Genomic DNA, 22,267 nt, shown 5'->3' on the forward strand with positions numbered 1-22,267 from the left:
CCATCTTGCGGGGGCCGCGGCCCGGGAGCGGCGGAACCGGGGGGGGGGGAGAAGCCCCTGGGAAGGCGGCGCCGGGGGCGGGGGTTTGGCCTTCGAGGGGGGGTCCGGGGTCGGGGCGACCCCGTGGGGAGCGCGGGGGGGCCCGCGGGGCCTGTGGGGATCCCCGGGGGTGGAGCCCTTGGGGGGGGCTGAGGGCTTGGGGGGGGGGCGGCAGGGTCTGGGGGGGCAGCCCCTGTGGGGGGGTGTAGGGCTTTGGGGGGGGCGGCAGGGCTTGGGGGGGTCCCCTGGGGGTGCAGCTCCTGAGGGGGGTGTAGGGCTTGGGGGGGGGCAGCAGGGCCTGGGGGGGGTCCCCGGGGGGGAAGCCCCTTGGGGGGGGTGTAGGGCTTTGGGGGGGACAGCAGTGCCTGGGGGGGTCCCCAGGGGGGACAAGACTTCGGGGAGGGGCTGCAGGCTTTGGGGGTTCCCGGGGGGTGAGTCCCCCCTCGGGTGTGTCTGTAGCCCTTTGGGGGGGTCCGCAGGAGTTGAGGGGTGCAGGAGCCGGAGCGGGGGGGGCAGTTTAGCGTTGAGTCCCCGGCAGTGGGTCCTGGGGGTCCCCACATCTGCTCCCCCACGTCTGGGGGGCTCGTGACCCCTCAGCGAAGCGCCGAGCACCGCTGAGCCCCCTGACCTCTCCTCTGCGAGGGGCTCCGGGCCGAGACCCCCCCCCACCCCGCTGCCCTCCTGGCCGGGGGCTCGCGCCCCGCGTCGGCGGGCGAGCATGGCCTGGGCGCTGAAGCTGCCGCTGGCCGACGAGGTGATCGAGTCCGGGCTGGTGCAGGACTTCGACGCCAGCCTGTCGGGCATCGGGCAGGAGCTGGGCGCCGGAGCCTACAGCATGAGGTAGGTGGGCTGCTCCCGCCGCCCCTGGGGGGGCTTCACCCCCCGGGAACCCCCAAAGCGCTCAGCCCCTCCCCAAGGGGCTGGCAGGGGGGGCTGCGGAGCCCCAAAACCCAGCCGAAAGATGGGGGGAGCGGAGCTGGAGGTTGAGTGGCCGGGGGACGGTTCGGGAGGGAGCCGCTGCGACGTGGGGGGGGTCGCAGGCGCGAGGAGCCCGGCGGCCGCTCGGGGTCTGGGGGTTCGCCGGGAGGCTGATCCTGGGGGGGGGTGCTGGGGGGCGCAGGGTTTGCCCTCGAACAGCAGCTGAATCCTCCGTCCCACGCTTCGCCCCCGCCGCCGGCGAGAAGGGCCCGTGGCCGGTTGCTCTGGGTTCACGCAGCGTACGGTGATCGCCCCAGGAGCGGTGCTTTGCGCTGTTTAATGACCCTCCCGGCTAATTAACACGCGTTCATCGGGTGGGACCAGCTCTGGCCTCCTGACTCAGAGCGAAACGGGGAGCAGAGGAGAGGAGCAGGACGCCCGCGGGGCCGAGCGCCCGCACACGCCCGCAGCGATTGGGACCTCGCGGCGTCGGATGCTCGAACCGCATCGCACGAGGCCCCGGCTCCGGCCGTGGGTCCCGGCTCCACTGCTCTGCGCTCCCGATCCCGGCTCCGGAGTCCGGCCGCTCGGCCGAGGCCCAAAAATCGATGGAGAGCCGAGGCGAAGCCGACCGGGAGGAGGAACCGGAGCGATGCCGGGAGCCGGGCTGCGGCCGGGCGGTGGAGAAGGCGGCTGAGCCGCTCCGGGCTGCGGGGCCCGAGGAAGCCGCTCTGGTTTTCCCTCCGGGCCGGAGACACAGCCGGGAGTTCGGACGAAGGTCCAGGGGCCTCCCTGGCCTCTGCTCTCCGTGCGAGAGGATCCCTGGACGCCAGAGTGGGGTTTTCTGCGGCATCTGCAGCTGGAAATGGTAAATGTCGGGATTAAAAACGACGATTAGCAACTTCCAACCCGCTGCCCTGGCCCAGGGGAGGTGGAGGAGCAGCGCTGCTCTGCCAGCCTCCGCCTCTCCGGCTCCTTCCCTCCGGGACGAGGAGAGCCGGTGCCGTGCTGAGGCGATCCCTGGCCGCCGTTCGGACCTGCCGCCGCCTTGGGGGTTTGTTTCGTCGGGGTGCTTGGAATAAAAACCCAAACCCTGGGCGACGAAGTCCCAAAGGCAGCGAGCTGGGAGGCCGCCCGGCCATCTCCTCTCCCGGCAGCTTTCGGAGGAGGGATTCCTCCTTCGTCGCCTTCGCCGGGGAGGGAATGAGTTTCCGATTGAGCCTATGCAGGGGAGGCCCAGCCTTGCTTTGGGGGGGAGTCGTGAAGCTTCGGAGCTCCTTTTCCTCCCCTTTCCCCTTCCTTCGGGGCGAGGGGTCCCGTGCACGAGCGCTCTCCTTGCAGAGGGGGCGAGCAGAGGCGGCGTGGATCGTCGTAACGTCCACATTTGCTGAAACCCGTTGGCCGTGCGGTGAAAGTTGTAACCGCACGAGGAAATCTTCCGTTCGCTCGCGGCTTCGGAGCGTTCGCATCCTTCACCGGGCGCCGGTTTCCAGCGCCGGAGGCTTCCCGAGGCCGCGGCTCCGCACGGCCCCGTGCGCCGGCCCGGCTGCAAAGCTTTTCCGTGCCGGAATCACCAGCGCCAAAAGAGCTTTGAGCTCCGTGGCGGCGGCTGTGCCGCTGCTGCGCTGCGCTGGCCGCGGGGCTCGCTCGGCCGCCTGAAACCCGACTCTTCTTTCGGAGCCTTTCTCTTGCCCTCCGCTGCCCGTAAATAGAGCGGGTGCCCCGTAGGTGAGCGCGCCGACCTCCCTCTCCTGACATCTGACATTTTCTCCGGCGTTGTGGGAAGGCAGGGGGGGAACGTTTCGGCAGGCACCTTGGGTTCGGAGCGTGTTCGTGGCTTTTCCGTGCTGGCCCCGCGGGGATTTTCCGCTTCCATCCCCATCCCGATGGAAGAGGCCCGTTACTGCCTTGGGAACGAGCGCTGGTAGGTGGAGGCTGGAGACGAGCGCTGTCGCTGGGGCTGGGAGCGGTTCCTCGTTTGAGTCGCGTGGTGGGATTGCGCTTGGCGTTTGTGAACGAGCCAGGATTCCTGGCGTTGCTGTTGTTCCCTGGAACGGGGATTTTGGGAGAGCGGAGGTGAGAATCAGGCGTTGGCTGGACTCATCCATCCGCAGAGTTTTTGTGTAATTGTTTGTCCCCCTTCTTTGCCGGGAGATTCTCTCCCAGCCCAGAACCAGAGGCCTTAAGCAAAGTGTCTTTCCCTAAAATATGTTGAATTCTCTAGGGAAATATTCTGTTTTCAAAGGGAGACGCGTCCCGGGGAGTCGCAGCAACTTCTCCGGGCGCCTTCGGAGCCGGTGGGGACCCTGCGTGGGTTTGCCTGAAATCAAAAAACCGGCCGCTGGCAGCTGGGTTTGGGCACGCTGGGCTGGCAGGGCCGGCGCCGGGGGCTGCTCGGGGGCCGGGGGTGCCCGGAGCACCCAGCTGTCCCCCAGCCCACCCAGCAAAGGGCTGAGCTTGAACTTGGGGGGGGGGGGGAATAACAGAGCGCTTTCTGCGCTGCCGCAAATCACCTTGCGGGTCACGGCTGCGGCGTTTCGCTGCCGTTTTCGGGTGGCTGAGGTTGTCCTTGCCCTGGAGACGCCGCGGCCGAGCTTTCCCTTGCTCTTCTGTAGCCACGTCCCCTCTATAAATACTGATTTATTTTTTTTTCTCACGCCCTGACGCTGTTACCTGCGCCCTACAGCGCAGAAACGCCGGGGTTGGGTGGCCAGCGCCGGCGCGGCGATGCTCTGTTGCGCCGAAAGCAGCTCTGCTTCCCCAACAGCCGCTTGCAGAAGCAAACCCTCGTTTGCGTGATGATTATTCCTGATTAATTGCGTTTGGACTCTTGTTCCAGAGATATAGGGATGCGACTACCCTAAGGTGGCTTTTCCCCCCTCTCCCCTTTCGCAGCTCGCAATAAAACGTGGGTTTCGGGTCGTGGTTATGTGGGCTCGCGGGTTTTCAGCAGAGCGCTGTGCTGCGGAGCACGGCTCCAGCGTCGCACGAGAGCTCGGCGTGCACGGGAGAAGCCAGCGGGAGCCGGGATGACGGCAACGGTTCAACCAGGGCAGGGGCAGGGTCCTGCCCCTGGGGAGGAACAGCCCCAGGCACCAGCACAGGCTGGGGCGGCCCTGCTGGAGAGCAGCTCTGTGGAGAGGGACTGGGAGTGCTGGGGGACGACAGGGTGACCATGAGCCAGCAGCGTGCCCTGGGTGCCAAGAAGGCCAACGGGATCCTGGGGTGCATCACAAGGAGTGTGGGCAGCAGGGCGAGGGAGGTTCTCCTCCCCCTCTGCTCTGCCCTGGGGAGGCCCCATCTGCAGTGCTGGGTCCAGTGCTGGGCTCCCCAGTTCAAGAAAGATGAGGAGCTACTGGAGAGAGTCCAGCGCAGGGCTACGAGGATGAGGAGGGACTGGAGCATCTCTGCTAGGAGGAGAGGCTGAGGGAGCTGGGCTTGTTCAGCCTGGAGAAGAGAAGGCTGAGAGGGGACCTTCAAAATGCCTCTAAATATCTGCAGGGGGGGGGTCAGGAGGACGGGACCAGACTCTTTCCAGTGGTGCCCAGCGACAGGACAAGGGGCAACGGGCACAAACTGGAGCAGAGGAAGCTCCAGCTGAACCCGAGGAAGAACTTCTTCCCTCTGAGGGTGACGGAGCCCTGGCCCAGGCTGCCCAGGGAGGCTGTGGAGTCTCCTTCTCTGGAGATATTCCAGCCCCGCCTGGCCGCGGTGCTGTGCCCCCTGCTCTGGGTGACCCTGCTTGGGCAGGGGGTTGGGTGGGGGACCCCAGAGGTCCCTGCCAACCCCGACCACTCTGGGATTCGGTGAACGTGCAGGAAGGACGCGGCTGGGCTGGGGCTCTTTCGCGCCCAGATTGGTTTTGTGCGAGGCAAAGCCAGAACCGGGCTGTCGGCGTGGGATCGAAGCGTCGCCGTGTCAAAGCCGATGAGGAAAACGAGCGCTCGTGCGTGCAGAGTTGCATCCTGCATTCCTCCGGCTGCCGGGGGAATTTGTGCAGGGCGTAGGCTTTAAATTAATTTCCCCAGCTGTCGGGGCGCAGCAGGTTAGCGCTGGGCGTCCTCGTGCGAGGGATCTGACAGCGTCCGTGCTCCGCGCGCGCGGGCGAGAAACCCTTCCGCGGGAGGGAACGCCGTTCCGCTGCTGGGAGGTGGAGCTGCGAGGACGTTCGTCCTCCGCGTTGTGTCATTTGCCTAATTGTGACCACGGCGCCTTGATGCGTCGCCGAGGCCAGGGCATCCGCGTGGCTCTGTGGGGTGTCCCAGAAGTTGGGATTTGGGCGGGGGAGGCCTCTCCTGCTCACGTCTGGGCAGCAGCGATCGGGGTTAGTGGCACAGCGCTGGAGGAAGGGCGGGTATTTGATCTCCTGAGACCAAAGGGTTAAAGCCCTGGTGGGGTGGGAGCTGGTATTTGGCCAGACAAGTCCAGTTCTTCCTTGGGAAAGGTTTTTTAATGTTCAACTAAAGGAAAAGGAAAAAAAAAAAAAAGCTGATTTAACTCCTTCCTTGCGCCTCTGTGAGCATCCCAAGCCCAGGAGCCTGTAACGGGAGGAAGGCCGCCTGACTCCTCATCAGGGCTGTTGCCCTTCGAAGGGCCCCCACTGTCCCTGTCCCCAGCGGCCTTTCTCCTGGGGATGCCCTGCAGTCGCGTCCGCGCTCAGGCGTGTTCTCTGCTCGCGTGGGTGGGTGGGAGGCTCTTCTGGTTTGTACGCTGCGGAGTGATCACGCTTGGCTGCTGCTACGGCTCCCAGCAGCTGCGGGGAGTCGGCTCCTGAAACAATTCCTGTTAAATCCGTGTCCGTACACTCAGTGGTATCGCTGGTGTTTTTAAAATTAACCTTATTCAGCAAGTTCTTGTTGCTGCGTGGCCTTCTGAGTACGGAAGAGTGTCTGTGATGGCAGGGGAGTGGAGGCAGCGAGGTTTTTGCCCAGCCACAAAGGCCTGGAGACATCCTTCTTCTGGGAAACGTCGGTAGCGTGGGGCTTGAACACCCTGGCTTTTCCTGGCCGGTGCCAGGAGCGGCGTGACAGCATCCCATCTGCAGTGCTGTGCCCAGTGCTGGGCTCCCCAGTTCAAGAAAGATGAGGAGCTACTGGAGAGAGGCCAGCGCAGGGCTGCGAGGATGAGGAGGGGACTGGAGCATCTCTGCTACGAGGAGAGTCTGAGGGAGCTGGGCTTGTTCAGCCTGGAGAAGAGAAGGCTGCGAGGGGACCTCAGAAATGCCTCTAAATCTCTGCAGGGTGGGGGTCAGGAGGACGGGGCCAGGCTCTTTCCAGTGGTGCCCAGCGACAGGACAAGGGGCAACGGGCACAAACTGGAGCAGAGGAAGCTCCAGCTGAACCCGAGGAAGAACTTCTTCCCTCTGAGGGTGACGGAGCCCTGGCCCAGGCTGCCCAGGGAGGCTGTGGAGTCTCCTTCTCTGGAGATATTCCAGCCCCGCCTGGCCGCGGTGCTGTGCAGCCTGCTCTGGGTGACACTGCTTGGGCAGGGGGTTGGGCTGGGGGACCCACAGAGGGCCCTGCCAACCCCGACCATGCTGGGATTCTGTGATCCCGAGGACGATGAACCCAAGCCTGCGGCAGCCGAACGGCTCCGTGCTGCTCCCTGGCATGGCCTGGAGCGCCCGTACGACTCGCCTCGTACAGCCGGGAGGGTGCCTGGCCCGGCGCAGGTCGATGGCTGGTGGTGAAGCCGTCCCGACGGCTCCCCAGGGCAGATCCAACCCTGCCATGTCGCCCGGGCAGGAGTCTCGTCGGCTTTCGGCGAGAGACGGGTCTGCCTGTGGCGATCTCCCACCTGGGTCTGGTTTCTCCCACGTCCCGTGGCGTGGGGACCCACGGCGTGGGCTGTGCCGCCGGCGACGCGGAGCATTGTCTGACCTCCGCGGGCGTCCCACGCGCTCGGTTTGGGGCTGGCGGGTTGCGTGGTGCCCAGCGCAGCGGGCTCGTGGGGCTGGGGGCTTGTCGGTGGAAGCTCTGGGGGGTCCACCTCCTGCTGCCGTCGTGCCAGAAGGGCTCTCCCCACGGCGGAGCCCGTGGGGTTCGCCCCGCCGAGACGCTTGCGTGCGTCCTGCGGCAGGTGCCGGCTGCGGGAGGGAGGCTGCGGTGCGCTGAGCGGGCGTCTGCCCCGTCCGATGTGCCCCGGGGTCTCTGTCCCCGCTTTGCCCCACACCGCGGGGCCTTTTACAAGCCCAGAGAGGCAATGGCAAAAAAAATCATCGACCTTGACCTGGCCAAGACTTCGAATTCATGCCAGGCCTTTCCTGGAGGGCAAACGAGCTCCTGGCCGCTCTGCTGGGAGCAGGGGAAGGGGTCAGGGGCCGGTTTGGTGGCGGAGGAGAGCGGGCCGGTACCTGAGGAAGAGGACGGGCGCTCATCGGCGCGACGCGTGTCGCCCTGCGTGCGTCTGTCTGCACGGGTGGTGCAGGAGTCGCGCTGCGGGAGGGGCTGGGCTGTGGTCTGGAGCACAAACTCTGTTGTCTCTCAGCTTTGAAGGAAGGGGCGTGCGGGGTTTGGTGGGCAGGGAGGCTAACCTGAAAAAAGCTTCAGCGCGAGCAAGTGTCGGGCCCGCTGCTCGCTCTGCCGAGAGATGTCAGGGTGTGTGGGGGGGGTTTTCTAACTAAAAAAAGCTCCAAAGCTCTTCCCAGGAGGACGAACTCAATGCCAGCTGCGTCGCGTCTCTCTGTAGCCAGAGCCGGAACGAATCTGTCTGACCCATCTCTTTCGCAGCGACGTCCTCGCCCTGCCCATCTTCAAGCAGGAGGAATCGAGTTTGCCTCCTGAAAACGAGAACAAAATTCTGCCCTTCCAGTACGTGCTGTGTGCTGCCACCTCCCCCGCCGTCAAGCTCCACGACGAGACGCTCACCTATCTCAACCAAGGTGAGAGAAGCCCGGTACCCTCCGTGGATGTAAGCACCTTAAAAAAAAAATAATAAAATTCTACCTTTGGAAATTTCCCCTCGGGAACGGGAAGCGGCGGCTCGCCAGACCGCCCTCGTTTGGAAGCGCCAGCTCCTTCGCCTTGCTGCCTGCCCTCTGCTTCCGGCAGGGAATCGCCTGTGGGGCTGAAGCTGATTCAGATCCGTGCGGTGTGAGGCGGTGCGCTGGCGTACCCGTGCCGGGGTGCTCTGCAGCGGCAACGCCGTGCGGGTTCGAGCGGTGCCCGCTGCTTGCGAGCAGGACTGGGAGACCAGGGCTGGCGACCAAAGCCAGATGAAGCTTGCGTAAACGATTCCTTCCCTGTTCTTGATCTCGGGTTGAGAAGGGTGATTCCTGGAAAGCGCGGCTGCAGCAGGGGGGAGGATTGTCTCTTCCTGGAGAGGGGCGTTGTGTGGCTCCAACGGCTCGTGCTCCTATGACCCCTCGCTAAAACACGGCGAGAAAATCAAGTGGCGTGTCTGTCGTGGCCAAAAAACACGTCCAGATGCCAGAGGAGGGGCGGCAGGCGGGCTCCGTCCCTGGCTCACGGCAGGGTGCCCTCATCTTCTTCCCCTCAGGGCAGTCCTATGAAATCCGGATGCTGGACAACAGGAAAATCGGGGAGCTGCCAGAGATCAATGGGAAACTGGTCAAGGTACGTGGGGAGCACGCGTACGCGTGTGCAGCCGGGGCCGTGCCCTGCTGCAGGGAGCGGCGGGCGAGCTCCTGTCCTGCCCTGCTGCAGCGGCCTCCGTGACGGCGCGTGGGGGGTCGGACTGGCTGGCTGGGGGGGGTCTGCTTTCCCTTGCCCCTTCTCCCACCGTGTCGAGACCAGCCTGGCCGGTGGTGTCCAGCCGGTCCCGTGGGGCCTGGGGTGAAGCCACGAGGCGACTGCCGATCGCTCAGCGCTCGGGAGGGGTGAGCTGCCACCTTGCTGCCTCTGTCCCAAGCGCCTGGCTGGGCTTTCTTCTCACAGAACCCCAGCGTGGCAGGGGTCAGAAGAGACCCCTGGGGATCCCCCAGCCCAACCCCCTGCCCAAGCAGGGTCACCCACAGCAGGCTGCACAGCACCGCGGCCAGGCGGGGCTGGAATATCTCCAGAGAAGGAGACTCCACAGCCCCTCTGGGCAGCCTGGGCCAGGGCTCTGTCACCCTCAGAGGGAAGAAGTTCTTCCTCGGGTTCAGCTGGAGCTTCCTCTGCTCCAGTTTGTGCCCATTGCCCCTTGTCCCGTTGCTGGGCACCACTGGAAAGAGTCTGGCCCCGTCCTCCTGACCCCCACCCTGCAGATAGTTATTGGCATTTCTGAGGTCCCCTCTCAGCCTTCTCTTCTCCAGGCTGAACAAGCCCAGCTCCCTCAGCCTCTCCTCGTAGCAGAGATGCTCCAGTCCCCTCCTCATCCTCTCCAGCAGCTCCTCATCTTTCTTGAACTGGGGAGCCCAGCACTGGACACAGCACTGCAGATGGGGCCTCAGCAGGGCAGAGCAGAGGGGGAGGAGAACCTCCCTCGCCCTGCTGCCCACACTCCTACTGCTATGGCACCTTTCTGGAGCCTTCAGGCTCCCCTGCTCCCCTCTCTGCCCCTTTTCTCTCTCTGGGAAATGCCTCGCAGCTTGGAGAACGTCGGGTTTCCCGGGGCGGCTCCAGGCACTGACGGTTTCTCCCCTCCAGAGCATATTCCGGGTGGTGTTCCACGACCGGCGGCTGCAGTACACGGAGCACCAGCAGCTGGAGGGCTGGCGGTGGAACAGGCCTGGGGACAGGATCCTGGACATAGGTGAGTCCCCGCGGCAGCCCCTGGGCTGGGGCTGGAGGAGATGCCCGAAGTGCCTCCAGCCGGGCTCCCGGTCCCTTGGGAAGGGACAAAGCGCTGTTCACGCTTCTGCGCTTTGAGCGACGCGGTTGGTTCTTCCCTGTGGATCTCTTCCTTCTGCTACAAACGGCAGCGTGTTCTCCGGGTGTGCCCCTGCAGATATCCCGATGTCGGTGGGCATCATTGACCCCAGAGCAAACCCAACGCAGCTCAACACAGTGGAGTTTCTGTGGGATCCTTCGAAGAGGACTTCTGTGTTCATCCAGGTGAAAGAGGAGGAGCGGGGCAGCTCCTGTTGCGTGGATCTAGGGGAAAAAACAAGTTTTCCAAGGGGGAAGGAGACGCTTTTTTGACTCAGAGCTCTGAAATAGCAGCCAGGTGCTACGGTGGTAGAAGGATGTCAGCCAAAATACAGCCCACTCCCCTCAAGCAGTGCGAGAGAGCAGCAGTTTGTGCGTTCACAAGGCACAGTTGACCACCACTAAGTTGTTTTCCACGTTTTTGCGGTGGTTTAGCTCCCGCTGCTTTTGGGATTTGGGGTCTCCCATCTCGTTCAGATGCTTTTGGGCATCTTGACAGCTGCCTAAACGTAAAACGCTGCTCGGAAATCTGGCCCTCCCGCCTAGAATAAACAGGCTGCAGCGCCCGAGGCCTCTGCCCTGCTGATCCGGCGCTTTTCTGTAACATCAGAGGTTGCAAAACTTGGAAGAATGCGGCTCCACCTCTGCCGTGGCGTCCGCTTAACTCCTTAGCGCTGGGGGTACTCGGGGAGCTCCCGTCCCAGCTCTGCATTTCGCCCTTCTCACCAGGTTGCCCGTTCCATCAGCGCTGTCCCGGCTCCCGCGAGGGGAGTGGGAAGCTCGTGGTCAGCCGGACGCGGCCGAATCGCTGACCACGGGGTGCCTTGCCTCCCCCCAGGTCCACTGCATCAGCACGGAGTTCACCATGCGGAAGCACGGCGGGGAGAAGGGGGTACCCTTTCGGGTCCAGATAGACACGTTTAAGGAGAACGAGAACGGGGAGTACACGGAGCACCTGCACTCTGCCAGCTGCCAGATCAAGGTCTTCAAGGTACCCTGGCCCGTCTGACGTGTCCTTCCCCTGCTGGGAAACAAACTGGGAGTCAGTCCCAGTTCACGCCGCGGCCCCAGTGAGCGTCGCCGGTGCAGGACGGTGACCGAGCTTGCCAGCGGAAGGGCCTCTTGGTCCTTCTGGTCTTGCGTCACCGCTCTGTCCCCGTGTCCTCGCTGTCAATCAAGTCTGGATGCTGTTGAGGCTACAAAACCAGTAAGCCGAGAACAACGTGCAGGGAGAACAAGGGTTGTGTTGGCTCCGTCTGAAACCTCCCACCTTTGGTCTTGAGTCTTATCAGCTTGGGAGATCCCTCTTATCAGCTTGGGAGATCCCCCAAGGAGCTTTGGTGTCTGTCTAAACGCCACGCTTTATTATCACCTGCATCTGACGGTCCGTCTGGATCCGGCCTCTCCAGCGGCGCAGGTGTCTGGTCCCTGTCGCAAACCATTTGTGTCGCGCCCCGAGGGCGGCTGTGCGGGGAAGGAGTAGGGGCACGCCGCGCCCACGCTGTCTGGTTCGCTCAGGTTGCCTCCGTTAGCCCGTCCTCTCTGGAACACCACGTGAAATCGTGGCCATGGCTCCTCTCCTCTTCTCCCTTCGAGGGGGAGCTGGCACGCAGCGGGGCGGTCGCCTGGCCGGGCGCCTGCGCTGCTTTGCAGTTCCGCCGTGGAGCTGCTGCGGGGTATCGGGCAGCGCGCCCGCTGCTCTTGGCTTGGCGTCCTGCCCCTTCTCTCGCTTCTCTTTCACCTGTTTGGATTATAACGCGTGGAGGGCAGCGGTGTGATTTGCTGGGGCTTGTTTGAGCTCTGGCCGGTGTCTTGATGCAGACAGCCGAAGCGGATGGCGGCGGAGCTGGGAGATAAGGGCGGCCGCAAAGAAGCGCCCGGAGGACTGAGACTGCGGGGCACCTGGCGCGGTGTTTCCGCTGAGCTTCGGCTCTTCGTGCCGAGGGATGGGCTGTGGGCTTGGGGTTTTGCTGTTGGCTCTGATGACCTGGAACGAGGAAAACGCAGAGCGGCGAGGCTGTGGCTGTGGGGCACGGTCTCCCTGTGGAGGACGGTCTCTGAGGGCCTCGGCTTTGTCTCCCGCTCGCCCGACGCAGCCGCTCCCCTGGGATCAGGGCTGCTGCCTGGGCGGCAGGCTCGCCGCCCAGCGCCTGCTTCCCTGCGTGAGGGTGTCCTCGCTGGGTGAACGCCGTCCGGCCTCCTGCCCTGCTCTGCCCTTTCCTCCCTCTGCCCCTCAAAGCTGGGAGCGTTTCGGTCCTTTCGGAATGGCTGCTGACACCCTTACCCACGCTCGCCGGTGTCTGGAGCGCAGATCCTTTCGCGCTGCCGGAAGCAGCGGTGTTGACCGTGGGAAGAGAAGAGCAGCCGTGAGATCGTCGTGGCAGGAGCTGGCTGGTGGAGCCGCAGCCGAGCAGCAGCTCCTCGCCCAGCTCCGAGCGTGGTGGTAGCTTGGTCTCGTCTCGGTTTTGCTGTCCAGAGGAAAAGAGATTTGGAGCTCGGGGGAGCGGGAGGGCTGCGGCCGCCGGCTGTATTGGCAGTCCTGCAGCTTCCCTGCCGCTGCCGTGGGCGCCCACGCGGGAGGCGTCCGTGTGTGGGTGGGCAGCTGTGTCGGCCCACCCAGGCCAAATTCCTCCCGCAGCGGAGAGCGTGCACGGCCAAGCGTTACGGGAATTCCCTCGGGGTTCTGCCGCGGGGAGCGGCGGGGCGGCTTTGCTGGCTGTAACACCGCGCTCTCGCTCGCGGCTTTGCTCAGGGCTTGGAGCACGGGATAAAGGCAGCAAGTGAAGTCACGTGAAGCGGGCGTAGGAGAAAGGGCACGGTTTTCCGAGGCCGTGGCAAAGGCAGGGACGTAGCTGAGAGCTCTCGTGTTCTGGTGCGGTGCGCGCCGCTGGAATGCCGCCTCTGAGCGTGGCGGGGGAAGGTGCAGAAGACACAGCTCAGCTACGCGACGCCACGAAACGGCCTCTGTCCGCGCAGGGCCAATGTCTGCTGCCGGGAGAAGTTTCTCCCAAAAAAAGGCTTCACCTCCTTGTTCAGATGTTCTGGGTCCCTTTTTTGGGGCGTGGGTAGATCAGCTGTAGTGAATCCTCTGCGCAGGTAGAGTCATGGAATGGTTTGGGTTGGAAGGGACCTTAAAGGTCATCTGGTTCCAACCCCCCTGCCGTGAGCAGGGACATCTCCCACCAGCCCAGGGTGCTCAGAGCTCCATCCAGCCTGGCCTTGAGCCCTGCCAGGGAGGGGGCAGCCACAGCTCCTCTGGGCAGCCTGGGCCAGGGCCTCGCCACCCTCACGGGGAAGAATCTCTTCCCAATATCCAATCTAAATCTGCCCTCTGTTAGTTTGGAGCCGTTCCCCCTTGTCCTGTCACTGCACCCCCTTGTGAAAAGCCCCTCTCCATCCTTCCTGTTGGCCCCTTCAGGCACTGGCAGCTGCTCTAAGGTCACCCCGGAGCCTTCTCTTCTCCAGGCTGAACAGCCCCAGCTCCCTCAGCCTGTCCTCTTAGGAGAGGTGCTCCAGCCCTTGGATCATCTTTGTGGCCCTAAGCAGGTAGTCCCAGCCCTCCTCCTTTTCCCTCCATAAAGCGACAAGTTGGCAAATAGAAGGACAAGTCACCTTTTCTGGTCCTTGCATTTCTTGTGCCTCGGTCCAGCCGTCCGCTGCCGCCCTCCCAGGCTGCTGTTCTAACGGGAATGTCTCCTTTCCAGCCCAAAGGAGCTGATCGGAAGCAGAAAACGGACAGGGAAAAGATGGAGAAGCGAACGCCTCATGAGAAAGAGAAATACCAGCCTTCCTACGAAACGACGATACTCACAGAGGTGGGGTGCTCTCTCGCGCGGCAGCCGGCGTTGTTGTTTTAACGAAACGTGGCTCGCCTCGCTCGCGGGTGGCGAAGGAACTGGCTGGTCTGCGGCGAAACCCTTGGCCGAGTTCTTAACAGCTGCAAGGCAAAAGCAAGAGAAACTTTGTAGGGAGAGGAGGTATTTCTTACTCGACCCGAAAAAGGGCTCTTGTGCCTGGAAACAGGAGGGGTTTTCCCTGCTGGAACAGATCGTCTAATAAAAGATTTTACCTCTCCCTGCAAGCTTTGTTTTGCAGCTGGCCACCGAGGCGGGGAGCTGGCAGAAAACCCCGGCGTTTCCTCCCTGTGCCAGCGGAAGGTGTCGGTTTATTAAAATACGATTGTCCGAGGGGTCGGGGCTGAGCAGCCCCGGGGAGGGAGCCCTCGTCCTGCCCCGGGCGGATTCGGGGACGCTCGTCGGTGCCCGATTCAGGCTCGACGCGCTGCAGGGAGGTGCCCAGGCTGGCGGGCGCTCTGTGTGTCAGCCCGGGGCCGGAGCAATGGTTTAGATCCCAGATCTCAGAATCACAGAATCACAGAATAGTAGGGGTTGGAAGGGACCTCTGTGGGTCATCCAGTCCAACCCCCCTGCTGAAGCAGGGTCACCTACAATAGGCTGCACAGGACCTTGTCCAGGCGGGTCTTGAATATCTCCAGAGAAGGAGACTCCACAGCCTCCCTGGGCAACCTGTTCCAGTGCTCCGTCACCCTCAGAGGGAAGAAGTTCTTCCTCATGTTCAGACGGAACTTCCTGTGCCTCAGTTTGTGCCCATTGCCCCTTGTCCTGTCACTGGGCACCACTGAAAAGAGCTTGGCCCCATCCTCCTGACACCCACCCTTCAGATATTTGTAGGCATTTATCTCGCCGTGTTTGAATTTTGTGACTTTTGGCCTTTTGAGATGAAGAATCGCTAGAGCTGAGCTTTGTGACCGTCTGCCGTGAATCGGCGTGGCTTCTTTTAATCTGCTTTATTCCTTAATTCTGTTTTATAGTCGCATGTCGGTCAACAAACAGCTGTTAACCTGTGCCGCCCGGGGCAGATGCGCTCGCCCAGAGCAATCCTGTGACTCTCCTGGCTTTTCCTTTCCAGTGTTCTCCCTGGCCGGAGATAACGTACGTCAACAACGCGCCGTCCCCTGGCTTCAACAGTTCCCACAGCAGTTTTTCCATTGGCGAAGGGTGAGTCTGCGAAGAGGCTGGCTGGCTATCGATTTCTGCCTCGCGCCAGAGGCTGATGTGTCTGAGCTGGAAGGAAGGGCCTGGTTCCACGGCGCACAGGGGTGGAGGCAGCCTAAGAGGCTGCGTCAGCGAGGGGGAAAATTAAATTAAAGCCCTCGAAGCTGAGCGCTGTTACCTCTCCTGGCTGCAGCGAAGCTCGGCTCCGGCAGGAGAAGCCTGCGTGCGTTTGATCGCAGTTCAGCTTCCAGCCCGCTCCGCTCTGCCTTTCCCCGTCGCGTTAATGCTCCACCACAAGCCCTTCGTTCTGACGAAGTGTCGCGCTGCAGCCACGACGGTGTTGCTGCTGCCGCTGTGTTTCGCTGGGCTTGGCTGTGGGGTTTGGAGGGGGTTGGTTGCTGCCCGCCGGGATCCCGTGCCGGAAGGGGAAGAGCGGCGTTAACTTGGTGTTCCGCCCTGTCTGGCTCTTTCTCCCCGCCCTAGCAATGGCTCTCCGAACCATCAGCCCGAGCCACCCCCGCCGATCGCAGATGTAAGTCACACCTCAGAGCTTATGCTTGTGGTAAGGATGGTGCACAGGTCAGAAAAACGGGGTCTGGGGACGGAGCGGGGCGGGTTCGCGGGCGGCTGTAGTTTGCTGGGGGAGAAACTGCTCTTGTTTAACGTCTGGGGAGCTGTAACTTCTTCTTTTTGACTCCTTTTTGGAAAAAGAGGCGATAGGGTGAAAAATGTCCAGTCCAGCGATGCGGAGCTGTGAGCAAGCTGATGGTAGCTCGCTGTGACCTTTACTTACTGCCTGGATCTTCGCTGTGCTTTCCCCTTTGCTTCCTTCCTCTTTCTCTGTCCCTCTGAAGCCTTTTAAACCAAAAAACTGTCCGGGCTGCGGCCTTCACTGTGTGCGTGTGCTGTCAGCCTGGCCCGCTCGGGTCTTGATCGAAGGCTGCGATGGTAAACGCTGCCTGAGCTGACCCCTGCTCGTTCCTCGCTGGAAACGGTGTCCACGTCCCCTCCGAGGCCGTGACCCTTCTTTTCCTACGTTGCAGAACCTCTTGCCCACCAGCACACCCCAGGAGGCCCAGCAGTGGCTGCACCGAAACCGCTTCTCCACTTTTTCTCGGCTTTTCAGAAACTTCTCAGGTAGGTTACGACGGCCCCCGCCGTGTCTGTCCCTTCTCTGTGCCGAGTCGCTCCGCCTCCTCTCGCTCCCGAGGCCATCTTCGTGTTACCGCTGCAAATATAAATGCTTTTAAAAATGTCCTATTTTTTGTAACACAATAAAACTTGGCTTCCTGAAAGCTGTGTTCTTTGTTTCTCACCTCGCTCCCAACTGGCAAGATAGTGGGGACTGGGGTGGTTTCTCTTCCAAGAGCTCGCAGCACCCGCTGACCGTAAAACAAGCTGAGCAGTGCTGATGTGGGGGAAAGCACTGGGTGTAAAGAAACGCTTCGTGTTTATTTTGCTCTCCTCTCCTGGTGATACGGGCTCCGCTATCCAGGGTCACCGAGGCGCTGGATAGCCGGCTGGAACTGATAACGCCGGCCCCGGGGTTGTACCAAAACAAGCTCTTGCAAAACCAGTCTGGAAGAAAAATCTTGCGAGCATCCTTCTGGGGATGCAGGGGGGAGGTTGTTAGCAGGAGGCAGAAGCAATTTGGGAATGGGGTGAACTCTGGGAGGAGGAGGAGGAGGAGGAGGGGGAGCCAGCAGAGCTGCGGTGCCCAGAGCCCACCCGTCCCGGACATTTTTGGGTTGGATTGTGTGACTTTAATCTCCCTTTTGATTTTTAAACCTGAAGGTGCAGACTTACTGAAGCTGACCAGAGAAGACGTTATCCAGATCTGCGGCCCTGCGGATGGCATCAGGCTCTTCAACGCGCTGAAAGGACGGTAGGTTGGTTGCTTCAAAGCTGGGCGCGGATGGCAGGTGAATCGTGTTTGTTTTAGCCCGTTTGCTTGGCTCTCGCTGTTATCACAGAATCACAGAAAGTTTTGGGTCGGAAGGGACCCCCGGAGGCCATCCAGTCCAACCCCCCCGCAGCGAGCAGGGACACCGCTAACGAGATCAGGGTGCTCAGAGCCCTGTCCAACCTGGTCTTGAATGTTTCCAGGGATGGGGCCTCCACTGCCTCTCTGGGTAACCCGTGGCAGTGTTTAGAGAGAGCAGAATTTCATTAACCTTCCTGAACCTCTTTCAGTCAAATTTGATAACTTAGCCAGCGGGGTAACCGCTCCAGAGACAATTTGGGGCGGAAAATCTATGTGGGAGAGGAGTGTTAGAAACAGTCTCACTCTTTGAGGGTCGGAGAACCCAGCCACAAGCCAGAAGCCGATACAGCACTTCTTTCCTCCGTCCCCTGACCCCCCTCTCAGTGGAATTACCTTCCCAAAAGGGGAATATTCCATTGCCCCTTTCCCTGAAGAAGCAGGGACTGGTGTGTAACTGACCTCCTGTCTGAGCTGGAGCATTTCCGAAGGCGCCGCTGCGGCCGGGCAGAGAGTTGCTGGGCACGGGGTGTGCTGTATCCCGGAGGGAAGGTCTGGGGAGGCGTCAGCGCGGGTCTCTGATACGGGGCAGCAAGAGCTGCGCCGGTGGGAAGCATTCTAGGGGTTTAATGTTCTGCGTCCGATGGCTCGGGAGACAGCGGGGAAAGGTGGTCGCGCTGGGCGGAGGAGAAGGGCAGGAAGGACCGGAGACGCTGCCGGCTTTTGCACAGCAAAATGAGACTCTGAAGAAGGAGGAGGGTGTGTGGTACCAGGCAGAGCTCGCTCTGAGCTGCGGCCGCTCCGTCCTCGGGAGCTGGCTGCTCGGGAGCCAGCTGGCACCACGTCCCCGTGCAGGCTTTGTCCCCTTCTCACAAAAACCTTTGCTGCATCAGCAAGGTGGGGACAACCGCGATCCTTTCGGTTCGAGAGGAGTTCGTCCATCTCCTCTTCTCCTCCTGAGGATCCTGGGGAGGGGAAGAGCGCTGGCAAAGCGCCGGGATCTAGATGTGTCCTTGAGCAAAGCCGATGGTGTTTGCTCGCTGCTCTGTCCGCAGGATGGTGCGGCCCAGACTGACCATCTACGTCTGTCAGGAGTCCCAGCAGCTGAGGGACCTCCAGCAGAAACACGACGATGGGGACACTGTAACCAGTACTTTTTTCGGTAAGGGCTTCGAAGCCTGGCTGGGGTGGCTGCCGATGCAGCAGAGCCGGGGGAAATAACAGCCGGGGGGGGGGAGGTTCGGCAAACAGGAATGCGGTGGGGGCTGTTTCCAGTCGCATCCGATCCCCTCGTCCCCACAGGTTTTGGGCTGGCGAAAGGTCCCCTCTCGCAGCCAGGGCTGCTGCGTGTTGCCAGAGCCTGCGCAGCGGCTCCAGGAGCGTCTGGGGCTTTTGCTTTCGGCTGCCGGCGTCCTCGCCTCCCCGCTGCGAGAAGGCAGCGAGCTCACGTGCGAGGCCGAACGCAGGCTCTGTAGGCAAACCGAGGCGTTGTGCGCGCTCTCCTTCGCTGAGGGCGCCGGAAGATGGCGGCGAACCCTTTTCACGGGGCCTACGCAGCTGGTTTTTCTCCTTGCCCACCAAATGGGTGGCTGCAGAATCTGTCAGCCTGTTGCCCGCTCTGAGCCGGGAAGCTCCCGCGAGAACCCAGCGCTGCCCAGGCAGCAGCGAGTGACCCACATTTGCGGTGCCGCCAGGCGCCGCTTCATCCACCTCCGTGACTGGAGCGGCAAGCGGAAAAGCAGCGAGCTCGTCTTTTCCTTGCCCTGCTCCAACTCGGATCCTCTCGCTTCCCCCCAGGACCTCGCTCGTGAGAGTGGGGGGGGTGCTGGGGTGGCGTTTCCATCCTGCTGGGATTGAAAACCGCCAGGAAAGGGACAACGCGCTGCTCGGCTGACGCTAGTCAAAAGAGAGGCTTTTTAGGGCAAAGACTGCGTAAATACAGCAGCACTGCGGGACGCTGATGAGAGCCAGGTTGCTGTGGAGCCGGTGCTTTTGTAGCTCGGGGCACGCTGCGGCCCCGTAGCAGGAGCAGACGCCGGCGACGGGCTGCGGTTGCGCGTAGATTTAGCAGCCTGGGCTCGGGAAGACGATAGCTGTGCGAGTCGGGCGCAGCAGAGCGGGTGTTTAACCTGCTGAAAAGCAGCTCTCGATAGCTGGGCTGCACGCAGGCCCTTCCCGACGGGGCCACGAGGTTCCCGGGCGAAGAGCAGCCCGTTAGGGGCTCCCCTAAGCATCCGCTGGCTGGGTTAGCGTCCCTGCGACCGGGCATCGAAGCTGCGCTTGGCGTCTGGCTGTGACAGCTCTTCTCCTCGCAGTGTACCACGCGATTTATCTGGAGGAGCTGACGGCCGTAGAACTGACGGAAAAGCTGGCCCAGCTCTTCAGCATCTCCTCCCAACAGATCAGCCAGATTTACAAGCAAGGCCCGACGGGGATACACGTGCTGATCAGTGACGAGGTAACAGCCTCCGCGTGCTCGTTTTCGACCTCTTGTGCTGGGTCGCTTCACAGAGTGTTCGGGGTCGGAAGGGACCCCTGGGGATCCCCCACCCAACCCCCTGCCCAAGCAGGGTCACCCAGAGCAGGGGGCACAGCACCGCGGCCAGGGGGACTGGAATATCTCCAGAGAAGGAGACTCCACAGCCTCCCTGGGCAGCCTGGGCCAGGGCTCCGGCACCCTCAGAGGGAAGAAGTTCTTCCTCGGGTTCAGCTGGAGCTTCCTCTGCTCCAGTTTGTGCCCGTTGCCCCTTGTCCTGTCGCTGGGCACCACTGGAAAGAGTCTGGCCCCGTCCTCCTGACCCCCACCCTGCAGATATTTAGAGGCATTTACACCATCCCCTCTCAGCCTTCTCTTCTCCAGGCTGAACAAGCCCAGCTCCCTCAGCCTCTCCTCGTAGCAGAGATGCTCCAGTCCCCTCCTCATCCTCGTAGCCCTCCACTGGACTCTCTCCAGTAGCTCCTCATCTTTCTTGACCTGGGGAGCCCAGCACTGGACACAGCACTGCAGATGGGGCCTCCCCAGGGCAGAGCAGAGGGGGAGGAGAACCTCCCTCAGCTGCTTCGTGTCCGATCATGCTCTGAGCTCTGCTGGGGAGGTTGGGGGGAGACGGGTCCCCTGGGCAGGTGTTCGGGAAGGCTCCGTTGCCTCCGGTTTCCGAAGGATTGGGAGTTAATCACTGAAGTCTGGGGACGCTGCTCTGCTGCTGGGGGCACCTCACTGAAACCCGTGAGGTTTATTGGCCGTGAACGGCTCTCCCCGAGCTGCTCCAGGCTGCGCGCGCTCTCTAGCTTGGCTATAAAAATGGGGGGCAACTGCTGTGAGAGGACTCTGCTTCCAGACCCGCATCCCAGAGTCCGATGGTTTCTCTCTTGGCTTGCTGGTTCAGACCTTCGGTTCTGGAGAAAGGAGGAAGGAATAAAGATTTCTGGCTGGTGCCTTTCCTACCTCGCAGGGCACTAAGCTCCTGCCTGAGCAGCTTCCAGCCCTTTCGGTGCTCTAACGCTGTGCCCATCGCTGAGCGGCCGAACACAAAGCCTTCGCTTAGGGCTGCGGAGCGCTTCCGCTGTGTTGGAACGCAGCCTGAGCCGGCTTTCCTGGCTTCTTTCAGATGATACAGAACTTCCAAGACGAATCCTGTTTCGTTCTGGACACCATGAAAGGTGCGTAGATACCCGGGCTCCGTCTTTTATTTCCCTGCTGTACTTCTTGGGGAGCTCCTGTGTCGGATCCGCTCAGCCCAGCGGGTTCCGCGCTGTTGCGGGTGGCTCACGAGCTTTGCTTCTTTTGCAGCTGAAACCAATGACAGCTACCACATCATCTTAAAATAGGAGGGGACGGGCTGAGGAGCACCCGCCGTCCTCTCGTCGCGCGTGAAGACCCTTCACTTCCAGCACAAGGACGCGAGCAGAGATCTGGAAACACCTGGGCACCCTCCGGAAAGAGCCGGAGCCGTTGGTCACTCGGCTCTCTTTCTCGCAGGGGACCTCCGTGCTCTGCCGGCATCCGAACAGCCGTTGGTAACGCGCTGCTGAATGGCTGGAGCTCTGAGGCCTGAAGCCACCAGGTCGCACGCTCGTGTAGCTCCCAGTAGAAATTTGCCATTGGGACCTAAGACCTGCGTGAGGGCTTTTTTTTTTTTTTTTTTTGCCCTGCTTTTCCAAGAGGCATCGGCTCCCGCGACGCCCGCAGACTGGCAAGAGAACATGAGTTCAGACTGGCCCGAGAAAGCCAGCTGGCCCTCGGGCGCGTGCCGAGCTGAGCAGGTCTCAACCGCGCTGCGTGCTGTGCTGACGGAGTGGTCGGCTAGGGCTGGGAGGGATTTCCTGAAAAGATTTTATGAAGCTTTCATTTAACATTACAACGCGTCTGTTAGACAAAGGTGGCGACTTCGGTCTCGCTCCTCTTCGCCCGCCCCGAGAATGGTGTTGGCTGTGTGTGTGCGCGCGGGTGCGGCTGGGGTGCTCTTCCCTCGCGACTGCTAAGGTCGGCAGGAACTTTATATACGGATTTAGTTGTATAAAGCTGGAGCAGAACGTGAAGCTGAGTTGGATAAAGAAATAGTGAACGAGCTTGGTCTGTGGGATTCTTATCTGCATGGTTTGGGGAGATAAAAAAAAAAAAGAGAAGACTTGGCTATGTGCTGCAAATTCGGAGCGACGCCTCCCTGCTGCCCCGCTCGCTGCCCCTGCGTCCCCCTGCCCGGCCTCCGCAGCTGCCCCAGCGTCGGTGCAGCCCTGCGTGCGCTGCGGAGGAGGCGGGCGGCGAGGCCAAAGGCTCACTGAAAGCCGCTTGACGGTGACAAAAGTGCCCCTGTGCTGGTTTCCAGGACGGCGGCGGAGTCTGCGGGTGCAGGATCTGCCACACCGTGCAGGCGATGGATCCCATTCCCCGCCTGTAAGAGCTCCCCGGCAGAGGCCGAGGTGCCTGGGGTAGCGCCTGCCTCTCACCATCACCCTGAGGGCATTCCGAGCCAAAAAAGAAGAAAAACTACAACATAAAGCAGGGCTCTTATTTTTAAATAAGGCTGCAACGAGCTCCAGCCCAAGGCTGGCGATGTAGGTCCTGGCTCGGGTCAGGGGACGGCCCGTGGGGCGAGTGAAGGCACCGGTGGATGCAACAATCGGTGACGGCCACGTCCCCGCTGCTAAAACACCGGCTGCTCTTCTGTTTGTGAGCCATAAAAGATTCTGTTGTCTTTCTCGACCGGCTGTCGTCTTCCTGGAGAGGCAATCAAGATCCCGCGCACCGATTCGAGCCGGCTCAGTCCTGGCCAAACCTTCCCATCCTTCGCCTGCACTGGGCGAGCTCCCGCGGCCGCTGCTTGAGGCTCCGTCCGGGTGCGAAGGGCCCCGTAGCGTCCCCGTCTCCCTGCCCCATCGCGCGTGACGCTGCTCGGCAGGCGCTCGCTCCGGCGCCGGAGGCAGGATGTAGCTCAGCAGCTCCCCAAAACTGTCGGTGGGGATTGCAGCAGCTCCCCCTCGCCCCCAAAATCGCCTCCCAGCTG

At 62.0% G+C, this 22,267-nt stretch overlaps 1 protein-coding gene across 3 annotated transcripts; it reads left to right on the top strand.

The window, feature by feature from the left end:
• The first annotated feature begins 521 nt into the window (after positions 1 to 521).
• TFCP2 (transcription factor CP2) lies at positions 522 to 21,332 on the top strand. 3 transcript variants are annotated; one of them, XM_075445693.1, is made up of 15 exons: positions 522 to 879; positions 7,686 to 7,837; positions 8,455 to 8,531; positions 9,546 to 9,651; positions 9,847 to 9,953; positions 10,606 to 10,758; positions 13,472 to 13,582; positions 14,697 to 14,785; positions 15,266 to 15,314; positions 15,826 to 15,919; positions 16,577 to 16,667; positions 17,819 to 17,925; positions 19,079 to 19,221; positions 20,372 to 20,423; positions 20,554 to 21,332. In XM_075445693.1, the coding sequence occupies exons 1-15, from the start codon at positions 758 to 760 to the stop codon at positions 20,589 to 20,591; spliced, it is 1,491 nt and encodes a 496-aa protein (XP_075301808.1). In that variant the 5' UTR covers positions 522 to 757; the 3' UTR covers positions 20,592 to 21,332. The 3 variants fall into 3 exon arrangements, with proteins under 3 accessions (XP_075301808.1, XP_075301807.1, XP_075301809.1); XM_075445692.1 differs by having other exon boundaries at positions 523 to 879; positions 15,266 to 15,344; XM_075445694.1 differs by lacking the exon at positions 522 to 879 and adding an exon at positions 2,735 to 2,881 and having other exon boundaries at positions 15,266 to 15,344.
• The last annotated feature ends 935 nt before the right edge of the window (positions 21,333 to 22,267 follow it).

This window comes from Opisthocomus hoazin, chromosome 32 (genome assembly GCF_030867145.1).
Source record: "Opisthocomus hoazin isolate bOpiHoa1 chromosome 32, bOpiHoa1.hap1, whole genome shotgun sequence".
Classification (NCBI taxonomy): Eukaryota; Metazoa; Chordata; class Aves; order Opisthocomiformes; family Opisthocomidae; genus Opisthocomus; species Opisthocomus hoazin.

Bases quoted from the DNA above. Each gene is read 5' to 3' on its own strand.
- TFCP2 (XM_075445692.1), top strand. From the start codon at position 758: ATGGCCTGGGCGCTGAAGCTGCCGCTGGCCGACGAGGTGATCGAGTCC. The intron at 13,583-14,696 runs GTGGGGTGCTCT...TTTCCTTTCCAG, and splicing joins AAACGACGATACTCACAGAG to TGTTCTCCCTGGCCGGAGAT. The intron at 14,786-15,265 runs GTGAGTCTGCGA...TCCCCGCCCTAG, and splicing joins AGTTTTTCCATTGGCGAAGG to CAATGGCTCTCCGAACCATC.